The sequence below is a fragment of the Dermacentor andersoni genome, chromosome 6 (assembly GCF_023375885.2).
Source record: "Dermacentor andersoni chromosome 6, qqDerAnde1_hic_scaffold, whole genome shotgun sequence".
Taxonomy (NCBI): domain Eukaryota; kingdom Metazoa; phylum Arthropoda; class Arachnida; order Ixodida; family Ixodidae; genus Dermacentor; species Dermacentor andersoni.
In genome coordinates, this window is record NC_092819.1 from 147,751,064 (window position 1) to 147,773,984 (window position 22,921).

A 22,921-nucleotide genomic window follows, 5' to 3' on the forward strand; every position below is an offset into this window, starting at 1 on the left:
GAAAAACCCGCCTTGGCGCTTCCTCGCTGAGTACACTGTAGCCAGTGTGGGTGCGTGTCTGTGTTCTGGGGGAATAAAGAAAAGAAAACGAAAACGAAAATTCGTACTGCAGCGGGAACAGACATGCGCGTCAAGCCATCGAGGTACATAAAATGGTAATAAAAAATGTATGCGCCAGTATATGAGCAGAACGGCAATCATTTCCCGTGATTGCTACTTTTTATGGGAGATTGACAAGCTGTGTGTATGCCTTTGCTCGTTCTCGCGCGCGCGTTTCGTTACCCGATGTGTACTGGAGGCTCTCCCGATAAAGAATTCACTCGGAGGCAGAGCCCGCGTTGTCTTTCACCGTCCTTCGAATCTTTTGTCACGCTGATGCTACATATACCTATGAATTACCTATTATACCTATTAATATACCCATTAAATACTACATATACATATAGGTTTCTAAAAAAAAAATCTAATGCGTCCACTCCGTTGCACATATCTGGAATACGCTTCGTATCCTCTAACCTTTCGTGTAACAGCTAGCCCCTCCCCTCCCCCCTTACTCACATAGATGGAAGGCCCAAACGCACAATCTCACTTCGAGCATCAGTTCACAGTACACAACGTGACATGCTTCGATCGTCTTGTTTGCACGTTGATTTGTCTGCACGCAAGGCGCGCACACAAATCAACGCGCATGTCGTGTGCGGTGCCACGGCGCAGCGTGCTCTGCGTGAACCAGCCGAGCCACGCCTTGAGATTGAATTCGGTGTCGAGCTACCGTTCGCTTAAAATGCTTAGGGACTGCATCCGCTGTCCGGAGGGATGTCGCTCGATGATGCTCATAACCGAAGTCGGGCGTCCTTCGGCGTTTCTTGAGCGCAGCGCACAGAGAAGGCCTCGTTCTCTCGTTCAAGTTCACACAGGACACTGCAAAGTGACTTCGGGAGAGTTGCCATTTTTCTCTCGTTCCCAGCAAGCGTTAGAACTACGCCGAAACTCAACCGCTCAGTCAGCAAGCACGACACAACCCTCACCAAGTCCTGCCAGGCTCTTTCCCCTTTTATACCACTGCCTAGTTCCTTACAGTAGTCTAGCAGCACTCAGAACGCGTCCACAAATTGGAAAATTGCACTAGAAAGCACGTCATCACTTTGAAACACTACACAAAAGCAATATGTTAAAAATCCTGCCTCAGGAAGAAAAACATCAGTAACGAATAACTTTGAGGCTGATTCTTACGTTAGGGGCTTCGACTTAAGCCATCGGCGTTACCGTTGAGACTCCCCTTTTTGTAACGCACCTTAAAGGAATATTGTTGCAAAGCGAGGCTCCAGCGCAGGAGGCGGCCATTTGTGGAAGAGATGGTCTGCAGCCATTGGAGAGGGCAGTGATCCGTCTCGAAGCATGCGAAGCGGAGATCGCAGCGAGCGACCGTACACTAGCTCAGCTGGCGAAAACCCCGTAGCCGCATGCGGCGCGGTCCTCAATGCAAACATCACCCCAGGCAGACACAGCTCCCAGTCAGTTTGTTGTGCAAAACACAATGCTCTCAACACGCGCTTCATGACGGAGTGGAGCTTCTCAACGGAATTCGACTGTGGGTGGTACACTGAGCTGTGTAACAGCTTTACCCCGCACCTTTCGAGAAAGGCTGTCGTCAAAGCGCTCGTAAACACCGTGCCCTGATCTGACTGGATTTCCGCAGGAAAACCAACTCGCGCAAATATGGACAGTAGTGCATTGACTATCTCAACTGAGCTGAGTTCCTTAAGCGGTACTGCTTCAGGGAACTTTGTCGCTGGGCAGATCACAGTCAAAATGTGTCTGTACCCCGTGGTTGTTACCGGCAGAGGTCCCACTGTATCAATAACGAGCCGTCTAAAAGGTTCCGTAATGATAGGTACCAACTTCAACGGCGCCCTCGATTTGTCCCCTGGTTTGCCCACCCGCTGACAGGTGTCACATGTCCTCACAAAGTGGTCTGCGTCCCGAAAACACCCTGGCCAATAGTACTCTTGCAAGAGACGGTCCTTAGTTTTCTTAACTCCTAGGTGTCCGGACCACGAACCCCCATGCGACAAGCGCAACAGATCCTGACGGTAGCACTGAGGCACGATCAGCTGATCGAACTCCACTCCCCTGCGGTCTAGATACTTCCGGTACAGGACTTTCCACAAAACGAGCATTTTTCTTGTCGATACCTTCCTTGACATTGTAGCGGATGTTTTCTAGGCTGGCATCCTTTTTTTGCTCGGCTATCAAAGCCGACCGGCTGACTTTTAGCAACCTATTGAGTCCATCTGACGTAGGCGCGATGAGCAAATCTGCAGATAGCTCTTCTAACTTTCCCGTGTCGGGCATTTCCTCTCCAGTATCTGGTGCCTTTAACGCTACAGGCTCAATTTTATTCAGTTCGGGCGTGCTCTGAATATCAGCTTGCTGCGCCTCTGACCCTTTCTCATCGTTCGACAACGTCGGCCCCGCAACTACCGCCTTTGCAGCGAGCTCCCGAACCTTCGATCTGGTTAAGGCCTGAACGCTAGCCTCACCAAACAAAAGCCCCTTCTCGCGCAGGAGGTGATCGGACCTGTTCGAAAATAGGTACGGGTACTGGGGGGGCAGCATAGATGACACTGCGGCCTCCGTCTCAAGCGCTCCGAAAGGTCCTTCAATAAGCACTTTTGCTACGGGCAGACACACGCTATGAGCTTCCACGGCTTGCTTGATCCATGCACACTCGCCCGTGAACATATCGGGTTCTACGTAAGAGGGGTGAACTACATCCATTGTATAGCTGCGGAATCGCGAAGCACTCGGCACTCTTTCCCGTTCACGAGGAGGTCTCGCATGTAAGGCTCGAGAAGCTTCATGTTCTCGTCAGTGCTGCATAATGACAAAAACACGACTTTTGTTTTTGTTTCCTGACACTGCGCCGAAAAGTGACCCGGCTTCTGACACATATAACACACGCGCGCTTGCCTCATCTCGAACCGTTTTCTGCGTTCGGCTGCCGCCGTCTCCTTAGGTTCGGTCGGACACTGCGCCGAAAAGTGACCCGGCTTCTGGCACGTATAACACACGCGCGCTTGCCTCGTCTCGAACCGCTTTCTCATGGGCGTGAACTTCGGCCTCTCAAACTTGGAGCCAAATTCACCCTTTTGACCGTCCTTAGCTCCGCGAGCACGACGCGTCACAAGCTCCTCGGCTAGCTCAGCGGCTTTAGCCACTGTACTAACGTCTGGCCTATCCAAGACCCAGTACCGCACGTTCTCAGGTAACCGACTATAAAACTGTTCCAGCCCGAAACACTGCAGAACTTTCTCGTGGTCACCAAACGCTTTCTCTTCTTTGAGCCACTTCTGCATGTTTGACATTAGCCTGTAGGCAAACTCTGTATATGACTCACTTTTGCCTTTCTCATTTTCCCGAAGCTTCCGACGGAACGCCTCCGCTGACAGCCTGTACTTTTTTAGCAGACTCGATTTCACTTTGTCGAAATCCTCTGCCTCCTCTCTCTTCAAGCGAGCGACTACGTCGGCCGCCTCGCCGGGTAACAAAGTGAGCAAGCGCTGTGGCCACGTTTCCCGAGAGAACCCCTGCTTCTCGCATGTTCGCTCAAAGTTAACCACGAACAAACCAATGTCCTCTCCAAGCTTAAACGGCCGCATCAGGTCAGTCATTTTGAACGATACTCGTTCTCCTGCACCGTGTGCCTGACTTCCATTACGAGCGCGTTCCATCTCTACCTCGAGACGCTTCATTTCCAAAGCGTGGTCGCGCTCTTCTTTTTCTTTCTCTTTCTGTTCTTTACGTTCGCGCTCCTGTCTTTTTGCCGTCTCTCTCTCCTCAATGGTCTCAAGGCATTCCGACAGCTCGTCATCCTCAGCTTCTAACTCAAGAATAGCCCTCAGCAGTTGTGGTTTTCTGAGTTTGTCTGAGACATCCAGACCCAACTCTCTTGCAAGCTCCAGCAATTTCGGTTTGCGCGACGACTTCAAATCCATGGCTGCTTTGAATGCTGCTTTCTCTACTGCCTACTATTGTCTTGCCGCAAACTAACCCGGCAGCAACGACAACCACAATTACCAGCTCTGTTTCTGACACTAACAAAAGCCTGGCAAAACTCAGTAGAAGAAAGTCCCGCACTCACCAAACCTCGCAGCCAAGAATTCAGCGCAGTCGTTCCGCTGCAGGCAACCAGTCATCACACAGGGCTCGTTGCACTGCTCCCGGATGGTCGTTGTGCTGCTCAGCATACAGTCAACCGCATATCTTCGCTGCTGGCCTCCGTTGTCGCGATCTGACCGCTGACAACCAGCTGTTGGAACCTCAGCGCTGACGCCCGTTGTTGCAATCGGACCGCTGGCACGAGTTGTTGCAACTGGGTCGCAAGCCCCAAGGGTAGCGTTGGCCTGGCGGCCTGGGGCACAACTGGAAGCATCCGAAGGTCCTGGCAAAGCATGAGTCGACTGCTAACAGAACAACTTGTTTATTCTAGCATCGCAAAAGAGCGGCCGGTGAGGTCGACTGAAGTGGACAGATGGGAGAGCACGTTACTCAACAGAAGAAATCGGAGCCTCTCTCTTGGCGTCCGGGGGCAGCTGCTTTTATACTCTCGCAGTTGAGGGGAAGGAGGAACGTCTCGGGATGAGGCCACGTGACTGCGGGGCACGGACACGCTGAGAGACACGTTGGGACGAGTGTAGTGACGCATCCGCCGGGCCGGCGCCGGTCAGACCTCCTCGCTTCACACTTGGGGAGCTCTCCTCCCCGGCTGCCGCGCTTTGACAAGCGTGGGCACCAACATGCACACACACACACACGCACACACGAAGACACGTGGCATTGAAACACACCTGGACGCGCTTGGCGGGGAGGCGTTGCGGCGGCATCGAACGGGCCAAAATGTCCGCCGCTTTGAACGAAGCCCCGGCGTCCGTTGCATCCGCGCCAGCTATACCGCGCGTCGTAGGCGAAACGTAACAGTGTGTGGGTGTGTGGGTGGGTGTCTCGTTCAAGAACCGGCATATGCTGTCGTTTCTTTACAGTGTTCGTTATAATTCATGTATGCTGACAATGAATTGTACATTCAGATTTTAACAAATATCTGCCGTATTTGATGAAATCAAATGTTTAAAACACCTTGCGACTTACCATTTCACTAATTTGCGTCCAATATGGCTGTACATTTACTCCTCGGTCAAGCGTCACACTAGCGGCTTGTTAATTACATGCCATTGAGTAAGAGCTGGTGAAAGTCTCCGTGCCCGGGTGGTATTATTTGCGGAAAAAAAGCTTTGTTCTGCCGCGTCTAAAATTGGGACTGTGTACAGTATTTTACAGCATTACGTGCAGTGTAATGGCCTGTAGACCGTTGGCGCCATCTTTGTTTTGTCAATCAAGGCTCTCTCTCTCTCTACCACACACGTCTTTTAATTCTGACGGTCGAGGAAAATATTATTCCGTCTATAGCCATTTAGGCATTCTCTGTGATCTCGGGCCGAGTTAAAAAAAGGGCTTGGATCATTAGCGCCATGCCGCCGACCTAATCGAGAAATCGAAACGCCCAGTTACTAAGCCGTCTGCCGCGATGGAAAAGGCGCACTGTGCGTCTGCTTATTTCGGCTTCTCGTATGGAGTTCAATCGCTGACATTCGCCGTTGTTTCTTTCTTTTTTTTTCTGTAAGAAAATTGCGCGTCTATGTATGTGCTCGAAAAGAGATTAGGGCAACAAGTTATACGTCGCAGCTCTCCCGTGCCGTTCCTCAACGAATTACGGGCATTTTCGGTCAACGCGGACGGCCTTAATTGCTCTCAATGCTGGGCTATCTATAGCACGGACTCTCATTCGCAAGCGGTGCAGAGTGAAGCTAGCGTGCTCTTTCGAATTATCCGTGCATGCAACCTCTAGAGGACCTATCTTCGGCCTGAAATTGCGCATTTGAATCTTGTCGTCCATTACTTACGAAGACTTCTGTATTAAAAGGTATCCGCGAACATTTGACATTCTCGAATATCGTCAAACCGAAGTGTTTAGAATCAAACTTGATAACTTGATATTAGATTAGTTTGGATATCGGGTTACAGCCTAAGGTATTCTTCTTCCGTTATTTTTTCATTAGTTCATTTAGACATGCACTTTCTCGGGATGACGGGGCTGAAGAAAGATCTGCCTGATAACCCGATGTATTCCAGAACGTTCCTCCACTCTGCCGTGGACCTCGGCTCGGGGAAACGGATAGCAGCGCCGGTCGTGGTCAGAAGTGGTAACTGCTCTCTCTTCGTTGACACTCAACGGCAATTCTTGAAGAATGGTAGCGTCTTTCTCAGTCGAGGGGCGGCGGTTTGCTGAACTTGGCCAAGTTGAGGAAATGCTTCGAGTGGGAGGATTCAGTCAGCGAATCGATCTGTATTATTAGTGACAGAACAGAAGTCATTCATAACGGAAATATACACAAGTAGATCATAAGGTTAGAAACCACAGCTTGGGCCTCCTGTCTTAATTATATATATATATATATATATATATATATATATATATATATATATATATATATATATATATATAATCATGTAAAGCAACCGAGGGACCCGATTTTTTTTAATCATATCCTAAGAAGCCCACAAACGAAGACACCAAGGACAACATATGGGAAATTATTTGTACTTGCTATCTGAATTAAAGAAATGATGAATTAATGGAAATGAAAGTGCGTGAAAACAACTGGCTGCAGGTGGGAAACGAACCCACGTCTTCGCATTACGTGTGCGATGCTCTTACCAAATGAGCTGCCCCGACGCCGTTTTCTCATTCACTTTCTGGGGTATTTATTTATGGATCACGTACTCGTGACGCCTGCGGCAGAAAGGATTGTCAGTGGTGGCCCTGGGTAACACTCCCAGGGTTAGCACCCCAGAAAGTGCATGCGAGAACGTCGCCGCCGTAGCTGAAACGGAAAAAGCATCGCACGTGTAATGGGAAGACGTGGGTTTGTAGACATACATACATACATACATACATACATACATACATACATACATACATACATACATACATACATACATACATACATACATACATACATACATACATACATACATACTGTATATGCAGGGTGTCCCAACTATAATGCACCAATATTTTAAAATATGCAAATGCGACGTAGCTGGGCAGAGGCATGGTAATTTTGTTCGCCGTCTATTGGAGATACGAAATTTTTGTATTCCGCCTAATTACATAATTAGCATTATGTACAACATACAGGGTGCTAATGCTAATTTTCTTGACCTCATCTCGGAATATATTTTTGCTTCTCTCTCTCTCTCCCTCTGTGTGTGTGTGTGAGAGAGAGAGAGAGAGAGCAATAGAGAGAGAGAGCAATAGAGAGAGAGAGCAATAGAGAGAGAGAGACAGACTAATCTTTTATGCTGCGAGGTGAGCATGACCAGCTCTTTTGCCGATCGTGACGGCAGCATCGCTCCTTGTTGGTGACGTCACGTATAGAAGTTGCACCGACGCATTGTCGCAGACAATCCTATAGATGCGCTCCGTCCTTGCAGGTCTCGCGACGCGCGACGGCGCGTTGAGACTCGTGACGCACTTGCGCGACACTGCACCGCGTCGCAACATTGCGTTCCAAGTGGCGCAGCGCCTGCGTGTGGTTTCGTGTGTCTCATCGAGGCAGCGCGTGGTTGCAGGCTGAGTCGAATGAACCTATATAACCCCCGGATATTCAGAAACGCGCCTTAACTTGGACGAGCCCAAGCCCGACTTGGTCGGCATAACGCTTGACGTGAACGCGCCGAACGAAACACAACGCGCGTCTTGGGCATGCTCACGCCACGCGTCATCTAAATCCAAGTCAAGCGCGGGCTTTATTTAGGCTAAGGTGCGTTTCCGAATATCCGGGGGTTAGTTTCACTTCCTTGTGAAATGTAAAGCGCACGCAAACGACAGGAGCGCATGAGGAAAAAAACGCGGACAGACAGGGGACAGAGTTTGCTCGCAAAAAAATTACTAAAGGCAATTGCTTCTGGCGATGGTGTTTAAGGCAGTTGCAGGCACGTCGGTTTGCTCCAGCATGGGAACGGTGCTTAGTAAGTACATGAATTTGCCGTAAAAGCTGCCCATCTGGCTTCAAACGACTTTTTCCTTCTTTTTGTTACTTTGCAAGTATATCATTTTCGACGATATATTGCATGAGAAATGCCACAATTCGCAATGATTCGGCATATGCGCAGAGACTACTTGCCTTGCGGTGTTTAGAAAACCGTTAGTGCCGGGAAATTTACCAAGATAAAAGGTAATAAATAACGTCGCAGGAACGTGTGAAGCCATATGCACGAAGATATTAGAGACATCCATGTATTCATCATGACTCCTGTGGTAGCTGAACGATCGCAGTGCATGAGATCTATCCAGTGTTCCTATAGCAACAAACTGTCATTGAGATTCTTCGTGCCTTGATACTGTGATAAACTTATTGTACTCTCCTAAATCAGGATGTAACAGTTAAGCGAGAGGAACTCCTTTAGCGCGTTGGTCGTATAGAAAAGAAAAAAAAAAAACCGTATCACTGCGTTGCCTGATTTCGTGCGAGAAACGAAGCCCATGCGGCAAGCACTACGATGAGCATAAAGGCTTCGAGAAACCCCGCGGCCTCATTTGTATTCTGATCCTGTGGAATAACATAAAACTCTACGCCTACGTCTGTATATTCAGATGAGCACTCTCGAACATATGTGGTCGAATTACATATGAAGCAGAGGCAACAAGAAACCTTCTTTTTGTCGCCCCCTCCCCCCCCCACACACACTTTAGCAGCTGAGGCCCTTCGATTTTCGCAACAATCCCAACACTTTCTCTCCGGTGCAGCAAATGGTCCCTCGAAGACGTTTATAGGCTTTCGGGTTACGCAAGCACTGAAGGTATTTTTCTTAAAATGAACAAACGAACAAGTAAACAACATTAAAAGAAACCAGTCATAGGAAATTTAAGTGCTTTTGGACTGGTACAAGGCGCGTGTCTTCTTTCACGCTTGTATAGATCGCTATAACATTGTCTGCGTTTACTCCTCTAGCGCGGCTTAGAGTGGGCGGTTTCTTAATTGCGCGCTCGCGCGATTGCTGGGCAACACGACACGCACACTTGATTACGCGTTTAAAAAATGCAACGTTTCTTTCGTTTTGAGCCGCGCCTCGTCTTCCGCCGCATGCAAACCCGCGCTACATGAGGGGGAGAGAGAGAGGAAAAACGTGGCGTGAGTTGAAGCAAGGGAGGGCCAGTTCGCTTCGCGTTAATCGATTAATTAATGGTGACTGCGCGCTTCGATCGGTTCATTCCGAAAGCAACGGCTGGGGCCGGGTTTCTCTATGCGTTATGTCTTCTCAGCGATACAGTATGCGTGATAACGCGCCTGTAAAGCTGCTTTTGAGGATAGCGTTTCCTGTGCTTTGCGCGCTTACGACGAAGGGACGAAAGAGTCGTATACCGCATAGAAGTACCGTGAAAGCGGGCCGCTCCTTCGACTGCTTGTGGGGAGATAAGAGACGCTGTAGTGTCTTGGCTGTATTCTAACGACATCTGTGCTGCTGTGAAGCGTCTGCTGGCCGAGGCATTTCCGCCGTCGTTTAAACAGCTGTGTTGAACACACATTACCTTTCGTTACGGAAACGGCAAGAGCGAGCGTTGCGGGGTAACGAACGTGATCGTCAGCGACATGCTGTCGCAGTCGCTTCCAATGGAGCCACGCCGTGTGCCCCGGATCTCGACCGATTATGGCCGCGCTGCAGGGACCGGCTGCACTTTTTTTTCTCTTTGAGTAAGTTTGAGTAATAGAAAGTACGAGCTGTTTGCGCATCTGTACGCGCTGCCGTGCGGTGTATGAACGGAGTGCCGTGGTATAACGTGCTTTTCTGTCTACGCTGAAGGCCTTAGTCGCATTATTAAGGGCCCTGCGGTCTACGGGGCTAAACGATAGACTTTTAATGACGCCGCCCGTTCTGTAGTATACGTGGTTTGTTCATGCTCGTCTCTCTTTCTTTCTCTCTCTCTCCCCTTCCACTCTCTTTTTATCACCCTTAACCCTTTCTCCTTTCTGCCTTTCTATGCATCCTTTTCTCTCTCTTTCGTCTGCGCGACAAAACCACGAGGAGGATGGGGGCCTGCTTGTTTCTGGATATTCTGGTATATAGCCTCTCTGCCCAGGCATGGTCGTGTTCTCGACACTAAACATGCATAGCATATTTTAACGAACTTTTAGATTTATTCGTAAGTCTTCCACGCATCGCATTCTAGCACTGCATTACAGAGGATTCTTTTCGTTGAGTTTCAACGGTGTCAACAAGGCAATTTCTTTTAACTGCGTACCGCGTTTACACCCAATATTTTTAGTGTAATCAGTCTTTCCTTTAACATGCGCTCGCTTTTTTGGACCTCGCGATTCGGATCATCATAGCGATGCAGGTCATTGACCGTAATGGATGGCCCTGCGCCACTAAAACCCAGCAATCAAATATCGCTCGAGATTTCAAATTTGTTCTCAGCGAGTCCATAGCATGACAGGCAAGGTCTCGACAGCGGTGCTGCCCTGGCGATCCAACGTGGTATGAGGCGCGCTACAAATTCAACGTCTGTCGAGGGAATACCGCGGCCAACCGCAATGAGGCTCTTCCCTGCAACGTATTCATTTCGTCGCTACTGCAGGGAGGTCGTTTGCCGCACAGCCGCGCGCTATACGACCACGATCCCTTAACAACCAGCTACAGTTGCAGGCGCTCAGCCTGTACTGTCATGTCGTGAATGCGAACGTTCCACGCTGCCCCGTCGGAATGAGTCGAGTCGCTGCACATGCACTGACCTTACCTCCCCGCTCTATAAATTTTATGTCACCGTCGTACCGTAGTAGTGTCGCTATCAAATGGTCATGGTTCTCTAACCTCTTATCTCGCGCATCTTTGTGTGTCTGGCACGTACGTTTAGCTCACTGGTTAGCCTCATTCCCTTTTCCAGCGGCGATCGTTCTATTTTTCGCGCTTGTATCTCTACGTGCTGCTGCGAAGCTCTCCTCGCTTACTTTTCTCTGTACTTATTTCTTTTCCCTAGCTCGTACGGCACATATGTAACTTGATACGTGTTAGGTCATAAATTTGTCTGCTTGAAGCCTACACCGAGGAGTTCAGCGGGGTCAAGCCAGCTGTGCCGCATTTCATAATGCAGTGTAACGCAGCGCTGTGAATTTTGATTCGCGACTCGTTTTCTCGAGCAGATATCGAGCTTAAAAAAATCAACAACAACATTCTGAAATGAGTGTGCCTGTCTGCGGCCGCGGACGGTTGCCGGCGCATGTCGTCATTTGCTTCGCCTATAGGGGGTGGAGCGCAATGTAATGGTTCATTTACGGCATTGTTGCTACGTCATCGTTTCCAGTGCTTAGCGCAGAAAGTTGGGACGGAAGTCGAGATGCACACAGAGGCGTCAATTTCAACAATGGTTACGGAAACGAGGAGGAGGAGGAATAAACTTTATTTGTGTACAGCAGATTTGAGACCTAGGCCTCTACCTAAATGACGGCCTCGAGCCCTTGGGCCCCGGCGGCATCTTCGGCCTGCTGGATTGCCTTGAGTTGGTCTTCCGGTGCACAGCTGAGCAACGCGGTCTCCCACTGCTCTCTGGTCTTAATTATTTTATTCTGTATGGGTGTACGAGGACAAGCCCAAACCATATGTTGTAGGTCCGCCCTTTCTTCACAGAATCTACATCTATCCGTGTAAAGGTCCGGATAGTAGCGGTGGTAGGCCACCGGGTTCGGATATGTACCTGTTTGTAAGAGGCGCCATGCCGTCGCTTGCCGTCTATTTAACGAGGAGTGTGCCGGGGGCAAATAGGCCTTCCCAATTTATAGTGTTTGGTGATCTCGTTAAAGCTGGTCATCCGGTCTCTCTCCGTTCCCAGTATTTGTTGCGTGTCACCTGCTCGGCCTGTCAGTTCTCGAGCCAGGTTGTGCGCTATTTCGTTCCCGGGAAGGGAGGAATGTGCGGGTGCCCATATAATGTGAATGTCGCGATCTTCACGAAAGTTGTTTAAAATTCTCAGTGCTTCCGGCGAGATTCTTTCTTTTGCATAGTTCTTGACGGCTGTCTTGCAGTCGCTTACTACGATGTTAGCTTCCGTGGAGGCTATTGCCAGTGCTAAGGCAGCTTCCTCCGCCACCTCTGCCTTCCATGTTTTTACCGTCCCACTAACTCTGCAGTCACCCTCTAGACTCGTAGCAACTATCGACATACTCTGTCCATTTGCGTACTCCGCCGCGTCCACATAGACCACGTCCCTGACACTACGGAATCTTTTGTGGAGAGCTCTCGCTCGTGCGTTTCTTCGATCTTGGTGAAACTCCGGGTGCATATTTCTGGGGATTGGGGGTATTGATAGATATTCCCTTATTGTCCTTGGGATGTCTCTCCGCACTCCGTGCTGTGCTTCGTAGGTTATTCCGATGTCATCTAAGATGTGTCTCCCCGTCAAACTCTGCGTAAGCCTTTCATACTGCGCTACTCTCTGGGCCTCAATAAGTTCGTCTAATGTGTTGTGCACGCCGAGCGCCAAGAATTTCTTTTTTGACGTATTTGCCGGAAGTCCCAAGGCTTGCTTATACGCCCTTCTAATAATGCAGTCTATCTTGGCTTTCTCCGCAGCGTAGAGCTTGAGGTAAGGAACCACATATACAATACGACTGATTACGAATGTTTCTATTAATCGGATGAGATTGTGCTCTTTCATGCCATAGTGCCTGTTGGATATCCGCTTTATTAGTCTGATTGTTTGTTGAACACTATTGTCAAGTAGTCTAATGGTTTCTCCGTTGTGGCCGTTTTCGGATATGCGGAGTCCCAGTATTCTCAGGCTCTCCACTATCGGTATCGTGGTGCCTTCTACTGTGACCACAATGCCCGGCCTTTCCCTAATGCTTTTTCGACCCCGGCATGTGGGCTTATAGAACAGAAGTTCGGATTTTTGGGAGGAGCATCTCAGTCCCTTGTCTTTGATGTAGTCTTCCACCGTGTTTACTGCCGTTTGAAGGATCTCTTCCACATGCCCATCGCTTCCATCCACCACCCAAAGGGTGATGTCGTCCGCGTAGAGGCTGTGTCCGAGTCCTTCTATCTTTTCGACTCTCGCAGGAAGACCGATCATTGCCACGTTGAATAGAAAGGGAGATAGGACTGAACCCTGCGGGGTACCCCTATTACCTAGCTTGAGCGCGTCCGATTTGGATTCTCGAATTGAAATCTTTGCGGTATGATCTGTCAAGAAGTCTTTGATGTACGCGTATGTTTTACGTCCTACATCCAGCTTTTGGAGATTTTGTAGTATGGCCTTGTGCGTGACGGTGTCAAAGGCCTTAGTTAGATCGAGACCTAGTATTGCCTTAGTGTCTAGACTTTTCTCTCCCGCATCTATGATCTGATGTTTTAGTTTGAGCATAATATCCTGCGTCGATAACTTTGGTCGAAATCCAACCATGGTATGTGGGTAAAGTCCTCCATCATCCATGTATCTCGTGAGACGTGTGAGAACCACATGTTCCATGAGTTTACCGACGCAGGATGTCAGTGATATGGGCCTTAAGTTCGTCAGTTGAAACGAGGGTCATATTTATATATTCTAGAAAAAATACCAAGCGTGCGCAAAGCAACAACCGGCGAGAAAATCAGTTCTTTGCTCGATAAGGAAACCCTTAAGGAGGGCTATAACAGACCCTTGGCCAAGCTTATCTATTGCTGCGCTTTCGATTAGCGATCTGTTGATTTTGCATTTATGCCTGTACGCAACGAAGCGATCTTGAAACAGGGGCGAACAACTTCTGTCCGTTTTGTCCACAACTTTGTGCGCTATGTACTAGAAAAGAATAACGCATCTTAGCTATCGTTTAGGGCTGCAGTCGGCCATAGTGTTTTTCTCTCGCGAAGTTCTGATGCAGTAAACAAGTGCTTAACAAGGTATTTTAGGGTCGAATGACGCTTAAGCTGACGCACTTTATTTCTACCATCCGCATCACAGCGCCTTCTCAAGCCAAACTGTCGTACACTCGCGCACACTGGATATATTTCTGTGCAGGGACCTGTTTACGCCTGACATGAATACATGACCTTTAATGGTAGCGATCGGTAGTCGTTTATTGCCAGCAATGCAATGTCGTTCTTGGTCTGTTTTCTTTTCTTTTTTGTCCAGAGGCTGTTTTCCAGATCGACCTGCCGTCCCATCGTTTGTGTGTCGCCTCGTCCATTAAAATATTATTTTTTGCCTTCTGGAAGGATCACCTAAGAGATTTTGCCTGACGGAACAGCGTGTTTACTGTCCGTACAACTCGCCATCGCGAGCAAATGTTCGGATGTATACGAAGTCGTAACAAACAGGCGCGCAGTATCGCGTGTGTATATAGAGTCGTTCGTCTTCCAAACACTGCGACGTGATGGCGTTTAGCCGCGGAACTACGCTCAGAGGCGGGACACTAATCGATACGCGTTAGGCGATTCGTCGGGACTCTTGTTGCCTTCTCTTCCCCTCTCCAGACGTCTTTTGCCGTCTGCGACATGTTGCGCACGCTTTGCAGAAGGCTGTTTGTGTGCGGGCCAATTCCGTTTGCGGGCGCTGCAGTTTCACTGAATGTCGGGGGCCGTATTAAATAGTCAGGCAGACGTCTGCCTTTAGCCGTGTCCTCCTATAAGACAATTTGAGTTTTGTCTTAAATAAATCAACGAAGAAAGAAAGAAGCGCTGTGCTCAGTTCGCCAGCGAGCGAAATGCCGTTTTACTATCCCGTCTATATAGACGACGCTGTTATCGTTGCCGAAAGCACCCTAAACTGCCAGTCAACATACGAAGCGTGTCTCGCCTTACGTATTCGCTGCACGCTTGCCACGTTCGCGACTGAAAGAGGCCTTCGTCTTCCGCACGTTCGACTGACTTCCATTTAAATGCGTTCCGACTTCGGACTTCCCTGCGCTCGTTGCATGATGATAGCATTTTGGTGTATATATACAAGAATATCACTAGAGGTATGCTGGTTGTTTGAAATACTCTGTTATTCGATTCGCACTCGGTTCGAGAATGCGCTATTTAAGATTGTTGAAGAACTCGTTTCTTGCCAATGTCTAAGGTATCAAAAGTGTCTCGAGAGAGAGTTGGAGAGGGCGACGGGTGTGAGGAGTTTCGATCGATTCTGCTGCATGATGTAGCTGCGGTTGTTACGCAGATCGAGGAACCAGTTCCTGAGCAAACTCGTTCCGGAACGTTGTCAGTAAACCGCGGATGGAGTAAATAAGAACTTTCGTGCAGTGTGTCGAAATGATTTTTTCTTTTTTTTTCTGTGGGAAGAAGGAAATTATTGAGCATGTGTTCTCCCTTGATCGCTGGGATGCTGTATTTCTCTGAGACGTGCTGCAAGGTACAATCGAGAAACATCTTACCCTTGATGCTCATGGTATCCGCTGCCTAGTGCCAATAGAAATCGAGTATTGTACTCTTTTTGACTTGATCACGCTTATCAGCCTGCACGTGGAAGGGAGGTTTGACATGTTGCAGTAGATGTACGGATATTAGGCCAGTATTTCAGAACAAACCATGCTTACGTAGAATAAATGTGGCAGAAACGTATTCCAGCGTGGCGTTTTATGAAAATGACGGGGTTCTAGCAGATGCATGTATGACATGTGTGGATTGCACTTAATAGTGCGAATGCTATGATTTGTGAAGTTTATTTATTTGCCATGCTATGTATATCAGATATGCACTGTCAACTGTAAAACAAATATTAAAAAAAAGTACTTCTGCAACATGCGTGTCTGTTCTTCGCACGGCTTCAGCCGGAGCTGGAAACATGAGACCCAGTTCGTTTTCGACACCCCGTGTCAATAACTTATTCGCTCCCCTCGGAATTGGTTAACAAAAGATGTTCTTTTGCAGCGTTTCGTTCTGTCCTCTTGTTCTCTTTAATCAACAGTGCACCCTCCGAGGTTGCTTAGCGGCAATGGTGTTGCGCTATTAAGCAAGAGGTCGCGGGATCAACTCTCGGCCGCGGCGGCCGCACTTCGGTGGGGGTCGAAATGCAAACTCGCCCGTATCCCGTGCATTGGGGGCACGTTAAAGATTCCACATTAATCCGGAGTCCCCCACTATGAGTCCCCCTCATAGTCAAATCGTCGTTTCGGCACGTAAAACCGCAGAACTTAATTCGATTCAATTTAAGCAACACTGCGAGAAAAGCTCTACACAGAAGACTTTATAGAGCATGTGTGCCCACTGCTAGTTCTGCGTGGAGAGCGCTATGCGGTGAATATCACTGCACATTTTTATGTGGAGAGTTTGGGGCAATAAAAACATTGTCCGACATGGTCATCTTGGGGCTTTCGCCAGCCGCTTGACGCGTTTGTCGGTTTATATAATACCAGCTGTCGCGAGATACCTGTACGAAGGTACACTTCACTGTCATGCATGCGACTTCGAAGACCCTTCGCACACTTCCGCGCGTGAAAGTGAGAGCGAGCACAAGAGACACGAATTGACGTCCGCGTTTTCTTCTCACGCAGGAGTAATCGGAGCAGGCCATGACGTCGTCGTCGGCGGCGGGCGGAGGAGGCCTGCCCCCGGCGCGGGGCCTGTACGACCCCCAGCTGGAGCGCGAGTCGTGCGGCGTCGGTTTCATCGTCAGCATCGAGGGCGTACCCTCGCACAAGGTGAGGAGCGCAGGCGGTGTGCACTCGTAGCCAGGCTACACGGTGTCCCTGTTAATTCTCAGCGTACTCCTCTTGTTGCGGGGAAAACGAAAAAAAAAAAGTTTTTACCTCGTGGCGCAAATGTCGGCCCTGTTAATATATCCGGCCTCGTATAATCAGGGAAAAACTATCAAAGAACTATGGTATTGTACCGTGTGTCCCAGCTAACGTAGAACCAAGTTGTTGCATGAAGAAAAAGAAATAGAGGTTATGGCACTATTCCCCGTCGTTTGTTTGTTTGCGTTGTACCCAAAGTTTGAAGTTAGGCCTAAGTAATACTTGAACTTTTCTCACGGGCTTTAGTATAATGTGTAAGTTCGTGGTTGTAGCCCGTGATGCTGGACCCGTGCTCACCGTCTGAACGCCTAGCGTGCGCCATCGGAGGCAGCCGTGGCTTCGCCGAGCACGAGTCGGCGGCAACGAAGATCCTTGCTCCGAGGGCGAAATCCCGTAGCGATTCCAGGTGCATACTAACTGCTTTGGTTTAGGACTTTCATATGGAGGGTGTCCTCAAGGCTTGCACGGTCAAGTCGGGGCGGTAACGCGCAATTGAAGCACTTGGATACCGTACAGTACAAAATGCCGGACTTACAGCACAGGCGCCTACTCTGTACCGCGAAACATACTACGCAGAACGACCACAGGTTTCGTTGTCTACCTCCTCTTCCTCCGCACCCCCTCACTCACTCACTCACTCACACGCTCACACACTCACTCACTCACTCACTCACGCACTCACACGCACTCACTCACTCACTCACTCACTCACTCACTCACACTCACTCACTCACACTCACTCACTCACTCACTCACTCACTCACTCACTCACTCACTCACTCGCACGCTCGGTCACGCTCACTCGGTCACGCTCACTCGGTCACACACGCACACGCTCACACACGCACACGCTCACACACGCACACGCAGACGCGCGCGCCGTTTTTCATGAACTTTCTCGGGTATTTAATTTCCTCTGTGTTGTCCTTCGTGATACAGCTTGTTGGCATCTCTTGATTTGGCTCGTATATGAGTCAAATCATGAGATAGAGGAAATTATTGTCATTGAGGAATTATTATTGAGGAAGTGAATGAGAAAACGGCGCCGCGGTATCAGTTGGTTAGAGCATCGCACGTGGTATTACGCGCGAAGCGTTTACTTAAAAAAAAGTACAAGGCTGATCAATCGGGACGTTTGGCGTTTTCCGGGGTTACTACAGAAGCAGCCTGCCGAACGTCGTCTTCCCTCTCTACTCTGTCTCAATGGTCATTCGCGCTATTTCTGCCCACTGTTGCGAGAGCTCGTGACATTTCTCCGTTGGCAGACGAAGCCCGCTGGGAAAGTCAGTCAGTTATTCCTGGATTGTAAGGCTTCAGGCAGGAAGCGTGCGTCACTTCAGTTCTTTGGCCGAGTGTCGTTCACTGCTTGTGAGGCGTGCAATCTGATACCTTACCTCGCTCAGGCAATCGAGTATAACGTAAGGTTCAACATAGTGGACCAAAAGCTTCCGACGCAAGCCGCGCTTCCGTAAAGGCGTCCAGAGCCACGCAAGGTCACCAGGATCGAAGTAAACATGAAGGCGACGGCCAACGTATATAGCGAGTATTAGAGCGGCCCTGCGAAGCCAAGATGCATAACCGAGCAAGGCGTCGCGCTTCTTCTGCTCGACAGGGGGTCATGGTAACAGAGTCATTGTCATGAGCGAAGTAAGGAAACATGGTGTGGAGCTTGGCGGTCGAGCGTAAAGAAGCAAGAACGGTGAGTTAATTGGTGGTCTCGCGTCTCGCGGTGCTGAATGCGTAGGTGACAAAAGGCAGGAGACTGTCCGAGTTCTTATGTGCGGCATCGACATGCATGGACAGCATCCCGCGACATCAACGTGGGTCACATTCTCTGCTACTTGCAGTTTGTGTGGGTTTCGCGGGCCAACAAAACCAGGTCGGCACTACGCGATAATCAAGCTACTGAAACAAGAGGCTGCAGGCGGCGCAGAGTCGAGCTACGACGTAACCTTTCGACCACCCGCGTCGTTGTAAAGGGTGACTTCAATCAAATATCTTTTTTCTTCAAAAGATCGAGTAGAACGTGACAAATAGGATTTTCTTCTTCCATGTTTTAATGCAATGAATCTTTATTTAGGAGTGATTGAGTGCTAATGACGGTATTATAATAAGGAGTACCTTCGTCATCGGTCTAGTAGAATGTCTCGTGTCCTACATTTTACCTCAATTTCTCGATGACTGGAGCTAGGATCTAGATAATGTTGACGCTTTAGACGTTGTCGAGCATTATTCTGTCACTTTATCTCTGCTGCGTAGATGTTGAAGAGCACGGCGAGTTTGATACCACACGCGGTTTAATTAACGCGAGGCGTTTTCTGTCTATGCTATGCGCAAAGCGATGTTTCATTTTCAAGCTCGGCAAGTTTTGTCCGAACGACGGAAAGAATATGCCTAACACGCGACAGTCGATCGCCGGCAAGCGAGAACGGGTCTACGCTCAGCCTATTATGTTGTTTCTCTCTCATCCTAAACGCCCTAGTCTACTTTAGTGGCGCTCCGGCACATGTATAGTAGAATCTGCTGACGCACTGTACCGAAAGAGTGCTTCTCTTAGAAAGGCAGGTTGCGCCAGAAATAATGCCGTCTGCGCTTTTTCGAGCCATTCAAACATGTGTTGTTGTGCAGCAGTTGTGCATTGCACAACATTTCCTCTTCTCCTTTTTTTTGTTGTTTTTGCTCTTGTGTCTCATTTATTGTCGAATTATATGAGTGTTCTTCAATAAATATTTCCCTCGACCCACTTCACTTTGGTGTGCATTAAAGAATTTTCACACTGTGCTATTGGCCTACATCTCTTTAGACCAGATAAAAAATATTCGGCTCTTTCCTAATCGCTATTCTTGTTTCGCCCGTCTGAAGACTGAGGAAGGCGGTAGCGGGAAGCTAGTGGTGTACAGGACAGCTAATAACATTCTTAATTTCACAGGCAATACACCCCGACAAATTTTCCAAGAAATAAAGAGTGTGTGCGAGACGGATGTTTCATCGTGTGACGTCGTTAAGCGATGCGCATCGGCAGTTCAGATGCGGGCAGAACTTGGTCTAAACGACACTCACTCCTAGTCGGCCTCATTCAGCCATTGATGGGGATACTCTTACAAAAGTGCAGACAGCCATTTGCAAGATCACCGCATAACGATTCAAGAGGGTACACAAAAAAAAAGTACTATTCAGGAACGTGTCAGCGCGTTGGGTTGCTCGCTTGCTTTCTGCTTTTCACGAGGACGACCCAGTGACCCAAAACCTGCACTTTTGGCTATGCGCCTTAGAAACCAAGGTGACAATCGGGGAACTTGGCGCTAAACAAACGGAGACAAAGAGCGATACGCAAGGACGAGCGCTTGTCCTTGTGTATCGTTCTTGGTCCTCGTTTCTTTAGCACAATTATTTCCAACGCGACCGACTTGCGGTGATTGATTTAGACTGGATGAAACATGGTATGAACTAGAAAATAAGTTCCACTCTGAAGAATGAAAGCACTATACGACTCACCACTCCCAAAACGGCACGCACGCAACCTCTAGCTAGCAAGGTGATGCTGACAGTTTTTTTTTTTTTAGTTAGCAGGAAGTTGTGCATACAGATTGCCAGCTGAAAGATGCCAAATGTAACGGAGACCTACGATGCTAACCTGCTGACAAGAATTAGGAGAATTCAACAAATTCATCAGGCGTACGTTGTCAAAAGGCGTCCTGCTCTTGCAAGATAACGCTCCTGCACACAACTCCCCATGTTGCGCAAATGTAAACACGTTCCTGTGGATATGCAATTCTCCGCCATCCCTCGTACTCTCCGACCTTGCGCCCTTGAATTTCCACTTCTTTCCCATAATGAAGTTAATTTTCCAAAAGCAGGCAGTTTCTCGATCATGACGCGCATATCGCCGAAGTCATGACTGACCACTTCTACAACAATAGTATCCGCAGCCGCGTAAAACGGTGGCAGAAGTGCGTGGCTCTCGGCGACAGCTCCGTGGAAGATAAATAAATATGCCAACTTTCGTGCTTTTCAGCCAAAAAGAAGTGGGTTGGAGGAAATCTTTATTGAACGCCCCTCGTATTTTGCCTTGTGAGGCGAAACGCCCCAAAAGTAACTTGGAAACACTACTGTGGGGCCTCTCTCGGGGGGATCTGTATAATGCTCGAAGGGATATTGTTCTTCAGTCAGCTACTGCGTGGTATCGCTGTTATTTCGCGAAATAAACGAAAAGTGTGTGTGTGTATATATATATATATATATATATATATATATATATATATATATATGGGTCATTCCATCTCAAGTGTACTCGGTGTTTTATCGACCATCTGCGATTCTGCTGAAAAAAATCATACTGTTTTACCTCAATGTGGGAAGTAATTATTTAAGCGATTTTTTTGAAAAAAAAATTTTGTAATGCCGTGAGGACGCTTTGAAGGTTGCGCACACAGGTGAAACTATGCCAGGCAGAAAAATTTCTACAAAGTTATTGCTTTGACCTATTACTGCGAATATTTTTTTAAATTGTCGCCAGACGATACTCTTTCGTGACTATTGTCGTTTATTACTTTTCATATTAATTCACATAATTTTTAGCCGTAAGAAAAAGTCGACAATTGCCCCTTTTTTAATATTTTTTATAAAAAAAAGTAACATTTACATGAGGAATATATTCACAATAGGTGCTTTTTATGTGTGTATACTAGATGATAAAAATATTCTGATAAGAAATAAAACCTCAACTTTCGCTTAATGTCATGCTAAAAATGAAAAAAATTACGTTCTGACTCAATTTCTGGCTTCATTTTCGCAATGTAGCGTTCCAAGTAAAAATATGGCATAGTCGGCATTGCATAGTATGCTTTGCTGTCTATCTATGTACAAAGATTTAAAAGATTAAATTTTGTTTTAAGCGAGAAAAAAATTTTTGAACTGCACAATCACAACGTTGCGCGGAGCATCTCTTTGCTTCGCCTTCACTGCATAGCACGTCGGTCGGCGTTTCAGTCTGGCTCATTTTACGTGTTTCTTCTTTTCCTATTTGAAGACGAGGTCTTCTTTGCGACTTCAGGTTGATTTGCGGTTCGTGGGGACTGAGTTTGTGGCCATTGTCATCTTGTAAAATTAGATAATTGCAGGCCTTCTAGTGCACGTAGGACAAAAAATAGGCGTCTGAGTTAAGCTTGGGACGAAAAAGATGCACAAAGTTAGCGTACTACTATATACGGAGAAGCTATAAGGCGTAATTCTTAAAAAATACGGTGAAATAAATTCGATCCACATGTCACCATTCACCAAAAACGCGCCAGAACAGGAACCAGAACTGTGGCTTTATTCAACGAACAGGCGATTTGTGGCGTTCTGCTAAACCTAAAACAACGAAAAAGGCCACTGGCCCGCTTGATACCCAGAATGTCTGCGAAGCGGCTTTAAATGTGTGGTTGAAACACGTATTCGTATCGTAAACGCGTCCCGCGACGCCACCCACCGAGGTTGGGAAAGCGACGTCAAGACGACGGCATTACGAGCAGACGATAGGTGTGTCGTCTGCTACTGCTCCTCTTTATCCCAGGCAAAGCTACAGCTGTCACAGAAGCAAACCGGCGTTCATGTTTACAGTTTCTTTCCGATGGTCCATGTGTGAATAAAATGTATCAAGTCGACGGTCTGGACGACAGTTTCGGTGCGTCTTCAGTTTCTGAGAATTCAGGTACATGGATTTGCGTAATAATTCGTGGCACGTTTAAACTACACGATGTCTCTAGTTCACGTATTTGCTCTCCAGGACAAGGGGTGGTTTTAGCACCACTGTATTGCCGGACGCACATAAAAATTCTAGCCTTACATTCGTAGGATGACGAAAAAACGTGGCCGTAAAGTTGAATTACGTTTCTTGCCTTTTTGCGTGGCACAGGTGGCTAATGTCAGTTAGACTTTCTGGCACATATGCGCCAACATATAATTCAATGGCACGTGTTCCTGGCAATAGAATTCTTACGATTTATTTTCAGGTGCTGAATTACCGCACTGTTCACTTGGACCGAATGGGTGCCACGGGACAATCTACGTGAAAAATCAGTACATCAGTAGTGTGAAAGAACTGAGCGAATTTGATC

At 48.0% G+C, this 22,921-nt stretch overlaps 1 protein-coding gene across 1 annotated transcript in view; it reads left to right on the forward strand.

The window, feature by feature from the left end:
- The window catches only part of LOC126523642 (uncharacterized), a 265,996-nt gene that overhangs the window by 85,777 nt on the left and 157,298 nt on the right, over window positions 1-22,921 (forward strand). The window contains exon 2 of the mRNA XM_050172240.3: window positions 16,581-16,727. Coding sequence (XP_050028197.1) covers window positions 16,599-16,727 — 129 coding nt within the window. The 5' untranslated portion in view covers window positions 16,581-16,598. The remainder of the gene's footprint in view (window positions 1-16,580; window positions 16,728-22,921) is intronic.